Source organism: Priapulus caudatus, unplaced genomic scaffold (genome assembly GCF_000485595.1).
Source record: "Priapulus caudatus unplaced genomic scaffold, Priapulus_caudatus-5.0.1 Scaffold1055, whole genome shotgun sequence".
Classification (NCBI taxonomy): domain Eukaryota; kingdom Metazoa; phylum Priapulida; class Priapulimorpha; order Priapulimorphida; family Priapulidae; genus Priapulus; species Priapulus caudatus.
The window spans coordinates 118,597-131,034 of record NW_014578116.1 but is presented as its reverse complement, the minus strand read 5'-3'; the positions used below and the strand labels follow the sequence as shown (position 1 = coordinate 131,034).

Here is a 12,438-nt window from a genome sequence, read left to right as displayed (position 1 = left end):
CGTCTTTCAATGTCGCACGCTTCGCCACTAGCGGTCATTATTATTTAGCTGAGAATCCGCACATGAAGTAACATGATTCCTAAGAAAGAGTGACCACCCCCCCCCCGCGGACCACTGGTCACAGGTCAAAGCCACCCATGGGAGAAACGTGTCAGATATCACTACATTTTCTCCGCAGGCCCTGGTCTACACGACACAGTGCCCCCAAATTCTGCTTTTGTTTCAGCCGCTGACTATCCATTTTTACTCCAACTTTATTTGAAAATCACCAGACCATGAATGTTACCCTTTCGCCCTCACGTGCAAAAGAGTACAGTTTGTCCTGATACCTGTTTGCCTCCAGAGGAGGGTTAACCATGGAATTGTTGACTCTTACACAAAGGCCACCGCCCATCAAACCCACCCAACCCCCCCACAACCCCCCCCGAACCTCCAACACCCACGCCTACCCCCAACCCGCCTGAGCCCACCACACACCAACCGTCTAACTGCTCTTATTGCTATTAGAGCCCATTCCACTCCCCCCACACACTCTCTATCGCCCGCGCTCACGCATAATCATTGATAACATATATGCTATTATAGCGAAGTCATTAAGTTACGACAGCTGTATCTTTTTACTGTACTACGGTCCTATGGCAAAGCCTCATCATACTTTTAGACTCTGTCTATTAGTAGCATATCGCTAGATATATGCTCTGAGCCCGCGACACCAGCTGGCGGGAGGGTGCACTTGGATTCGGTTGCCAGTGAGTTTATCAGAAGACGATACCCGGCACAGTACACTTCTCAGTGAGCGCTTGCTTGCTCTCGCAGCACTTGCTTTATCACGTCGCTTATCGCTCACGCACCATGCAGCATCATGCGACAAGCAGCACATGCCATAATTTCCTGATCACCATGAACCAGAGTGGAACACAATCGCGTCTGAGATCACAATCTTGCGCTTAAAATCACAATGCATTTGTTTTTTCAGCCCACAACCGGCGCTCTCGTTTTGCTGTGCCGTGCCGTTGCCGTGCCCGCGCACTTGTGGAGTGGAGACACAAGGCACTTGACAGCCATTTCAACTAAACTATAATGCTTAAATAATTGACGAATCTATTTCACGACCATTCTTACATGTTTTCCATACTCTTTATCACCTATTATTGCCTGGCAGTTTCGTGTAAATTTCCGTCAAATCTATTTGCAACATCACGCTTTGCGCTGCCTTCCTTACGGCTGCACTCGTGCACACTTACCTATACTATTAATAATTATATATAATATTATAGTATACTATGTGTGCAAATTAGGATTTAGACGGAATTTCAGGAAACTGTCCCGGCAATATATGAAATTGAGTTATTCATATAGAACGGTTGAGAGGTGGTTGAGGTAAAATAGATTTCGTATTATTTTACTTATTCTCATCTCTCTAGTTTAGCATTATTTTATGAAATGCTTCAAGTGCCTGTGCTGCGAACGACTAGCTTAAGTCCGTACTTTTCGGTGCGCCAGCATATTTGTGTCCGACTTACCTTATCCTTTATAGAATATGCTGACAATGTTATATTTGGTTCGATACTGATTCCCGCTCCATTTTCCTTTATAATTTATGGAAATACCGGTATATCTAGCGAGATTCACACGCAATCTACAGACAAATTGCCGACTCGAGCATTTTCACACGCTGATTAGCGGCTCCAGAAATGCCGTATTGCGAGTTCCGAGCTGCTTTAGTACACTAAAAAAAATCCCACCACCCCACACACCAGAATGCCATAGAAATTATACGATTTAAGGAGCATAAACCTTCTTCAACCAAATTTAGCTTTTGAAATTTCACTGTGACATTGTAGCCTCGTACATCCAGGCATGTATAGATTCTACTAGCAAACCTGGCAGTCAGATTCTTTCTAACAGTAAACAAATCCATGTTTAACCCTCCTCTTGAGGGTCAAAAGGTTATCCGACACTTACTCTTCGCATGTCAGCGGAAAGTACATTTCATAGTCCTTTAAATAAAGCCATAAAAATGGTAGGTCATCGCTGAAACACTCTACACGCTCCGTCAGACCATGTCCTTAGAAAATGTCTAAAATCTGCCCTGTGCCCCATTGACCTTTGACCTCCAATTTCGGCACAGTGATGGATTTTCCTACCATGATGCTATACACCGACTATCGCGAGCCTAGGTCGAGCCGTTTAGATTTGTGCTGCAATTCTGCATTTCCTCCCTATACCTTAAGTTAAGGAAGGAATGTTCCCCCTTCTTTTACACCTCTTGACCTTTGACCTTTGAACCCCAGCTTTGACATCCCAACTCGTTTTTGGACTATCCCCCCCCCGTCCGAATATCGTGACCGTACGTCGAGCGGTTAAGATTTGTGCCCAACTGTTGACGGACGGACGGACGCACGCACGCACGCATGCTCATGCGATTCTACAAGCTGCATCTGACTATGTCAGATGAGCTAAAAAACAATCACGTTGATTGGTTCAACGGTCTTTCTCAGTACACGGCATCCAGCACAAGTCAAACTCATTTGACTTTCGCCGTCGCCGTGAAACCGGGCTTGCGCCGTGCCGTGTCAGTAGAGACTGCGCCTTAAGATATAATAGATTTGTACTTTGCCAGTAGAGGTGAACGGCGCCGTTTCCGTGGCGTTCGGTGCCGCGCCGCGTGTGTGGAGACGGGCCTTTAGGCGGGGCTATTCCAATGGATTTACTATGAGAGCGAATCGGGACTTTGACTTCCATGTCGACTTACCTGAATTGACAACTTAGACTACTTGCGACGAATTTGACGATGACGACTTATGCGAGTTTTACTGTATACGAATCTCAGGTATATATGATGACTCAAAAGCTAAAACTACTTGTCACAGATTGTCCTTGAAAAGTCCTTGAAAAATATATTCACTTTTGTGGAAACCCTGATCTTGATTTGCAGGCTATGCCATACGCCGAGGAACGTTATACCAAAACACCGTATACAATTTTTTGGTGACTTCGCATCATATATCAACAGAGCTCATATATCAATGAATATGCCGCCGTATATGCTGTTGGATAGCAGAAGCTCATGCAATTCTGTTCACACACAAACCGAAAAGAACATTTCGTAACGAAATATCACTCTTGTCCAACCCAGCACTAAACTGAGAATCAATAGTAGAACAAGATGCAGTACTGTAGACCGAGAGTGGGATTTATTTTAAAGGCACTGATAAACAATGATTCGCCCACGTGTGTCATGATTGGCACATTCGATGTGATAATGGTAACGCTTAACTATATTCACCCACCCTGGTATGGTGGGTCACCTTTCAACAGTATTAATTTCCATCAAGAATATAGTTCCAAGTAGGCAGGGTAATTCTTCCACATGATTAAGTGTCGAGCCAAGTAAGGTTTAGGCATATGCATATCTCTTCAGGAACAGACGTGTCAGCATGCAGCCTTCAAGATGGCCCCATAAAACGGTCCAGCGACGATCACAACCTATTAGGTTGCCCTGTTGCCATTTACGCAAGATAAAAAGTACTCGTGCATTTCAACCTAACACGCCAAAAGCTCAAACACACACGACAAATATGATCTCAAATACGACTAAATATGTGTGAAGATAACTAATAAAGGTACTACCAATAAAGTAAGACGAGGAATGTTCTAGTGAGATGACGTCTCAGTTCCCTGATTAGGACTAATAAACTATATTTTGTATCAACTCCAATTGCCACAAAACCAGCAACCCTCGTCGACTGATCCCTAATCTACAATGTACACTACTAATCAACACCTAATTATGCATATATCCCATTCCCTGCTTTCACCTGAGAACGCAGGGCGTCAATGAACATTCGAAGATTTTCCAATCTCTTACCGATTTCATGGATAAAGGGAAACAGGAGTACACTACTGCACCACCTACCTAGCTACAAGTCATCATGGCGCCGGCAGGCGAGCACGTGCATCAGACGACTAATAGCCAGTGTTTAATTGCTAGTATCATCTCAAGAGTACCCACATACATTCCAAAAATGATCCAAGTGGTACCAGTATACAAATCATCCCGAGGAAAAAGTATTCCTGATATGCGATAATTGTTGGGGGCAATTTACACACGTACAAACATACACAACATTTTCAGGTGGAGCGAATAAGGGTAATAAAATGGTATAATACTGGTACAAGAAATATATATGGTTAGTGTGATATAAAAAGATTGTGTGCCAGTATTTGTTTCTGGTAGTGTATGTTACATCACAGGTTATGTAACCAACTGTCTGGGTAATCAGCTCTGTTATCACTGCCATTTACTTCTATAACAGAACTGTTAACATTTGGAGCACAATGACATTATTTTGCACAATGGTATCACAATAAAGGAATGCGTCATCGATTCCTCACCAGGTAGGAGGGAGCTCCGTATTTTACTCTTTATCACTGACAAATTCAACTGTGTGTTTGCAGTTACCACATTCAACAAGATGATCAAAATAAACACAAACTCTTACAACAACAAAGCTCTTCTGAAGTAGCAAGAAAATTAAATCACAGGCTGGTGAAATATTAACACCTTCAATTTGGCAAAAACCGGTGTGTGACAGATTAGATCTGTGTGCGCGTACTATGTTTCGCTTTCACGCTCAATCGTAGCATTTTCGCTCTAGCTGCATACATATATATATATACATAAATGGCAACACCGCACGCGGACGTGGCCGCGCTACATCTTAGAGATGCGCTCAGCGAGCGAATTCAGCTGGTTGTTCATCTCAACGGGCATGTCGTCATTGACCTGCTCCTCAAAGTAGTTCCTCAGCTCAGCGACCTCAGCCTGCCAGAATTTCTTAGGCAGCGTGAAGAGGCCCTCCATGTCGACGTCGTCCTTCAGGCTGCTCATGTCGATTGTACCCGGCTTGGGCACGTAGCCGATTGGCGTCTCCATAGCGATATCCTCGCCCGAGCAGCGGCGAATGATCCAGTCGAGGACGCGCGAGTTTTCGCCGAAACCTGGCCACATGAACTTGCCGGCATCGTTCTTGCGGAACCAGTTGACATGGAAAATCTTCGGCGTCTGGCCGCGACTCTCCATTGACAGCCAGTGCTTCATGTAGTGGCCGAAGTTGTAGCCAAAGAATGGCCGCATCGCGAATGGGTCATGCATGATTACCTTGCCCTTGTGCTCGGCGGCCGCCGTCGCCTCCGATTTGACAGCGGCGCCAAGGAAGACACCGTGCTGCCAGTTAAAAGCCTCGTAGACAAGCGGTACGCCCTCGGGCCGCCGGCCGCCAAATATGATCGCGTCAATCGGCACGCCTTTTGGGTCCTCCCATGCGGGGTCGATGACAGGGCACTGGCGTGCCGGCGTGCAAAATCGTGAGTTAGGGTGCGCCGATGGCTTGCCGCTGTCGCGCGACCACGGCTTGCCGTGCCAGTCCGTGATCGTAGCGTCAGACGGCGTGAACTTTTCAAGGCCCTCCCAGTAGACGCCGCCATCGTTTGTCTCGGCGACGTTCGTAAAGATCGTGTTCTTCTCGATCGTGTACATCGCGTTTGGGTTTGTGTCGAGCGACGTTCCTGGTGCGACGCCGAAGAAGCCTGCTTCTGGGTTGATGGCGCGCAGCCGGCCCTCACCGTCAAACTTCATCCAGGCGATGTCGTCGCCGACGCACTCTACCTTGAAGCCAGGCATTGATGGCTCCATCATGGCGAGGTTCGTCTTGCCGCACGCGCTCGGGAACGCCGCCGCGACGTACTTCTTCACGCCCTTCGGGTTCGTGATGCCGAGAATCTGCAAGGAAAGATCACAATTGGCATCACACTTGCTTTACACACACAGGGCAGTCACGAGTGCGATTCTGAACTAGTTACGGAAGCAGACTTACGCACGGATTCAATTCAGTATGATTTTCGCGGCATGTCAGTATCAGTAGTATATGATAAGTAGGAGTACATGTACCCCTGTGGTATGCAAGTTACTGTTTCCATCACCGCTCCGCTGTTCGTAAAACAAGTGGGAGCACATTATGTGCTCCTCACATTATTGTGTTTATGTTGCACCTCTTGAATAGTAAATTATAAATGGATATAATATCTAGACAAGTTCAACCACCAAGTACTTCTACAAGCTGTATGTGCTGTCACCTATTGGAGCAACAGAGCATTGGTTCATAAGAACATTTAAGTTTGACAAACATTTGACACATTCATTACGACAATAAATTTTTGTCTGCATTCAAAATTTTGCCAGGTGAATCTACCAAAACAAATAGCATTTGTTTGAAATTAAACGTTGGTTTCGAGCCTTTGACAAAAACAGGGTCGCCTAAAAAATTCTGACGGCTGTCATGAAAAAACGGCCTGAAATGCCCTTAACAATTTTCTTCCTCAGTTCGAATTAACCAGGTTGGTCAGGTTACGGCCAATGACATAGCTTAAAACCATCACCTCTGTGACAACCTCTACAGCAGGAGCAACAGCAACAGCAGTAGCACTGACAGAACTGGCAGTAGAAGCAGCAGCAGCAGCCATACCATCACCACCACTACCAGGAGCTATACCAACGGCAGAAGTAGGAGACAAAGCAGCAGCAGCAGCAGCAGCAGCACTGCCGCCACCACCACCACCACCACTATCAGTAGCAACAGCAAGAGCAACTGCAATAGTAGCATCAGCAGTATTAGTAGCAGCACCAGCAGCAGTTAGAAGACAGCACTCACCAGCATGTGCTCGGCCAACCAGCCCTCGTCGCGTGCAATGATGGAGCCAAGACGTAGGGAGATGCATTTCTTGCCGAGCAGTGAGTTGCCACCGTAGCCACTGCCAAACGACGAGATCTCATTTTTCGCAGGAATATGTGAAACTATGGTCTTTGCCGGGTTGCATGGCCAATTGTTCACCAAGTTCGCTGCAAGGCAACCATTATTAATTATTCATCTGAATGGATTATGGCCCATCTTAGCTTGGCAAGGCAGGAGTTATTACATTTCTATCTAAATCACCATTCAGCTTAGCAGAAAAGCTGAAGATATCTATCTGAAATAGAGTATCATCTATCAAAGGTGAATGTGAACGAAAGAATTTATTATCCTATAATTATATTATATTATATTATTTATCTTTCCTATAGCGAATTCCTAAGAATTTATATTTAATCTACATCTAGCATCTAGCATCAACCACCTAATTGCATGGCAGATTTTATTATCCATCTATATCGAGCTTAGGCACCTTAGCTGTGAGTTAAGACTTAAAATTTGCACTTTACATAATTCCGAGACTTTTGACAAATATTTGTGCTTTATGTTAGTCAATCAACAATAATGAACAAACTCTCACATAAAGTACATTTTATTGCCTCTCCAATAATATAGACATGTGCTCCATTTCAATGACCTTCTGGGAAAACTAGCTTCTAACTTCTTCAAACTCATAATAGACCCTATTTACTAACCAACTGAATATTTTTAGGATAAACTCAAGCTTTCCTATGTGAAATTTTATCGATTTTTAATTTTCATTCTTATTCGAAGGCCACCTCTGTATGGTTATTTCTCCATATAACGATTAATGTGAACTTTCAGAGAGTTTTGATTCCCACATACGTGTGTAGTGAGCTGTGGCCCTATAAACACTGATATGATAACATCACAACTGATATGATAAAATATGATGATGTCACAGACATGATACAACCAGCCTTTTTACGGTATTCATTATGCTAGAATCCACCGGCATCAACCCTTCTACAGCTGACATCTGCTCATTTAGCATACAGGCAGTCGGTCATTGTGAAAAGTATAAAAACGCTATTTGTATAAATTATTTATCTAAACATAAGACTTAAAATTTAGGCAGTTAAAAAAACAGTAAATATGAAACTTAAAGGGATCCTTTACTCTAGGATCTAGGATTAGTTTAAGTTAATTTATGTTAAAATTACGCTACATAAAAAGTTTCATGGTTCAATCACCATTAGAAATATTTTTTTTTAATGTTTTAAAACTAACGACTAGTTTGATTACAACGACGGTGGCGCCACTAAAAGTGCACGATCTGAAAAGTTGCGCAAAACGACTTTTCAGCCAAGGGCTACAGACCGAGGGTGTTTCTTATTTATTAATTTAAAAGCAAAAGGATTGTAATATCTTATAAACGACATATAGTTTCAGTTATATTATGGATAAATTTGTCCTAAAATGAACATCGTTCGGTTAAATACAATTTAGGTACATAAATATAATTGCACCTTTGTGATTAGCCCTCGGTCTGTACTGTGGAAAATACATTGGGAAATGCGCAACTTTTTCAGGGTGGCAGCACGGTCGCGGGTGTCAATGGCGCCGTTCAAATTTCGTAGCGTTGATGTATAATTAATTATAACAATTAAATTAGGTATCTGGTAACAAGTACGTGTGGGTAAAGACGATTTGTTATACAGTAAGTACAGTTGGATGCAGTAAAATCCTATGAGTCTAGTAACACTTTAAAGAAAAATCCTGACATGCAATTTTGGTGCATATTGTGCTTAACTTGTGGTGATAAATTTGCTTTCATACTCTGTGGTATTTGAGAAATATCCAAAATACCATTTTTACATAAAAATTCAAAATTTGTGTTGTCACATATTTAGGTGCTAGAAATTTCATGAAAGTTTTAGATTGAGCATAGAGATACATCTCATCTATAAATAAAACGTGATTGATTCGATTCATTAATTAGAACAATACCCGTGCAAAATCTTGAGTGTATCCTTAAGTAGACAACAGGGATACACGACACTTACTGCTCATGGGTAGGGGCTGTCCAACAGAGTGCAGGCACTTGACAAAGTCTGAGTCCCCGAGACCCTGAAGAGCCTTCTCTCCCATTCGCGTCATGATGCGCATAGACGCGACGACGTACGGGGTGTCTGTCAGCTGCACGCCTACCTTTGCCAGCGGAGAGCCGATGGGGCCCATGCTGAACGGAACCACATACATTGTGCGACCTATAGCGAAGACACGGCGGTTACACTATCACCCACGTGGACCAACGTGGCGCTGCACGTGCATCACAGAGAAAAACTTGCGGTATGTACCGATGAAGCACTGTAGTAATCAAACGAGACGTGAAAGCACACAAACACATTCACATGGGCGCACTCACACTATACTTATAGTACAAATATGCAAGGGCATGCTATTACTAAACAGAATGTACTTTCTGTTTACTTCACGGAATAACATACTGACAATTTACAGTGTGCACTAGTCTAATGCACCACACAAATCGAAAAATGGTATTTTCTGAACAAGAGCCGCAGAGCGACTGGGCTCATCTGAGGTCTGTTGCTACGATTATAAACGTAACATTTCAATCGTGCGTAGTGACACCTTTGTTAGGCGCAGATATGCAGATACGCAGTTGCGTACACATCATTTCAGCAAACATTTTTTTTATTGCAGAGAGAGAGAGCGAGAGAGAAGAGAGAGAGAAAAAGAGAGAGAGAGAGAGGAAGAGAGTCAGTCAGACTAAATTGTTTATAAACAAATAACACCTACGTGGCGCGCTACTGTATCAGTTACGTCATCGATTGAAATGTACATTCCGATTTCGCCGAGCGGCGTCCAAACTTTCGACGAAGATGGCGGGCAGAGGTAAGGCAGACGCACGTATAACGTACAGATTTCTTCAATGTCGGGGAGGATTAACACATTTCGACTGACAGTCAACCATTGGGCTCTGCAGCGTCCACAAGCCAGCATGCTCCACCATATCCCGACATTGCACACTACTGTAACGTCGACGGAGAGAGCCATGCCAAGGACAGTACAAAACTGGCAAATTTTCATTGGTAGGTTTGACGATTCATTTCTGCAATTACTTATCTCAAGATTGATTAAACTGAAGTTAAGAAAGTAATTATTTCTGCACTTTTGAGCGCAATATACATTTGACCTATCCTGCCGAGACATTCTTCTCACTCTGTTTCGATAGATGGCGTGCATACTGACTATGTGCAGGGAATAGATAATCCGAACTAGTTGCTACCTTCGTTTAGCCCATGCTGTGATACTATCAGCCACCCACCTAACACGCAGCTAGGGCCTGCATACCTCCCAAATCCCATTGGTTGATACAAATCACGTGCCTGAAACTCCTGTTTTATGGTGCATTGTGACCCTAACCCTAACCCTATTAAAAAAAATGTTTGCGTAAATATTTGCGTTAATTGGAAAAAAATAGTTAAATGGATAAAGATAGAAAAATACAGAAAACAGGAAAATAATTAAAAAACAGATGGGATTCGATCCAACGACCTTTCAGCCGTGACGCCCGTGCTCTACGCGTTCGTCTATTCAGGCTTATTGGGTTTATAGATTATGGATGTGCCATGAATATGACAACACTGTGACGTCATTGAGGCAGTTGAGGAATCCATGTTTAACCCTCCTCTTGAGGGTCAAAGGGTTATCAGACACTTGCTCTTCACACGTCAGTGGAAAGCACATTTCATGGTCCTTTCAATAAAGTGATAAAAATGGTAGATCAGCACTGAAACAAAAAAGTGTTTCACTCTGTCCATTAGGCCATGTCCTCAGAAAATGTCTGATATCTGACCTTTCCCCCACTGCCCTTTGACCTCCAATTTCGCACCATTGGTTTCCTGCCCTTCACACTATACACCGAATATTAAGAGCATAGGTCGAGCCGTTAAGATTTGTGCCGCAATTCCGTATTTCCTCCTATACTTTAAGTTAAGGGGAAAATATTCCCCCTCCATTGACACATCTTGACCTTTGACCCTTGACCCCCAAATTGGTCATCGCGAGTCCTTTTCACGATTCCCCCCCCCCCGGATGGTGTGTGGATTTGTGCCCAACTGTTGACGGACGGACGCACGGGCGCACGCTCATGCGATTCTACAAGCTGCATCTGACTTCGTCAGATGAGCTAAAAAAAGCCACCAGGTGCACCCCCTCCCCCCCCCCTAGATGAGTGGTGCTGAAACCTTTCATGCATCCGGGGAATCGCTCTCCATGCTCCTTCTCCCAATTCTCGGGAGACATCCAGTTTCCGACGGTTCCTTTCACTCCTTCCTTGGGGATGGGTACGGTGGCACGCTGTGCAGGTGTCACTACAAAGGTTTTGCTCTCAACACGGGCCACATCGGCTGGGTCTGTAAGGGTTAGCCAGCTGCAAGGTAACATGAGGAAAAATACGCGGCTTCAGAAATTCGGTATTTAGCGTTCACACGAGAGAAATACACGGTCCAAGAGATTCAGAATTTCTCAAGCAGAGCAAATAATTTGGCATCTGGGAAGCCGCGTATTTCAACAAATCCCGAATCTATTTAGATGCCTTATTTCTTGTACCGCGCATTTTGCCTCGTGTAAACGCTAAATAATGAATTTCTTGTTACGTGTGAACGCGGCTTATGTCTCCACACACGCGGCACGGCACGGCACAGCAAAACGCAGCGCCGTTGTGCTGAAAAAAATGTATTGTCATTTAGCGCATTGTATCTGAGCGCATTGTGTTCACTCTGGTTCAGCTAATGATCAGAAATTATGCATACATGTGCTTGTTGTCCATTGGCTGATGGTGGCGTGAGCAGAACAGGTGATAAAAAACAATCGCGTTGATTGGTTCAATTAACTGTCTTTCTCCATACACGGCATCCGGCAAAAGTCAAACTCATTTGACTTTCGCCGTCGCCGTGAAACTGGCATTACTTATCTTTTATTAACTTACATTTTTTAAACTTACATTATCTTTTATATTACATTATTAGCTCATCTGACGTAGTCAGATGCAGCTTTAGAATCGCATGAGCGTGCGCGTCCATCCGTGCGTCAACAGTTGGGCACAAATCTTAACCGCTCGACATACGGTCACGATATTCGGGACGTCGGGGGGGGGGGGTCGTGAAAAGGACTCGGGATGACCAATTTAGGAGTCAAAGGCCAAAGGTCAAGATGTGTAAACGGAGGGGAAATATCTCCCACTTAACTTAAGGTATAGGAGAAAATACGGAATTGCGGCACAAATCTGAACGGCTCGACCTATGCTCTTAATATTCGGTGTATAGTGTGATGGGTAGGAAACCCATCACCAGTGCAAAATTGGAGGTCACCGGTCACAGGGCAGATTTTAGACATTTTCTGAGGACATGGTCTGACGGAGCGATTGGAAAACTTTTTTGTTTCAGCGATGACCTACCATTTTTATGGCTTTATTGAAAGGACCATGAAATGTACTTTCCGCTGACATGCGAAGAGTAAGTGTCGGATAACCTTTTGACCCTCAAGAGGGTTAAACATCGTTTTGTTTACTGTTAGAAAGAATTTGACTGCTGGGTTTGCTAGTAGAATCTATACATGCCTGGATGTATGAGGCTATGTACAATGTCACAGTAAAATTTCAAAAGCTAAATTTGGTTGAAGAAGGTTTATGCTCCTT

At 43.9% G+C, this 12,438-nt stretch overlaps 1 protein-coding gene across 1 annotated transcript in view; it reads right to left on the bottom strand.

Moving 5' to 3' along the window:
- Positions 1 to 3,175: 3,175 nt before the first annotated feature.
- Positions 3,176 to 12,438, bottom strand: part of LOC106815171 (phosphoenolpyruvate carboxykinase, cytosolic [GTP]-like) — a 19,103-nt gene continuing 9,840 nt past the window's right edge. Inside the window, exons 4-7 of the mRNA XM_014819603.1 lie at positions 10,988 to 11,172; positions 8,780 to 8,983; positions 6,714 to 6,901; positions 3,176 to 5,785 (exon numbers count right to left, since the gene is read on the bottom strand). Coding sequence (XP_014675089.1) covers positions 4,718 to 5,785; positions 6,714 to 6,901; positions 8,780 to 8,983; positions 10,988 to 11,172 — 1,645 coding nt within the window. The 3' untranslated portion in view covers positions 3,176 to 4,717. The remainder of the gene's footprint in view (positions 5,786 to 6,713; positions 6,902 to 8,779; positions 8,984 to 10,987; positions 11,173 to 12,438) is intronic.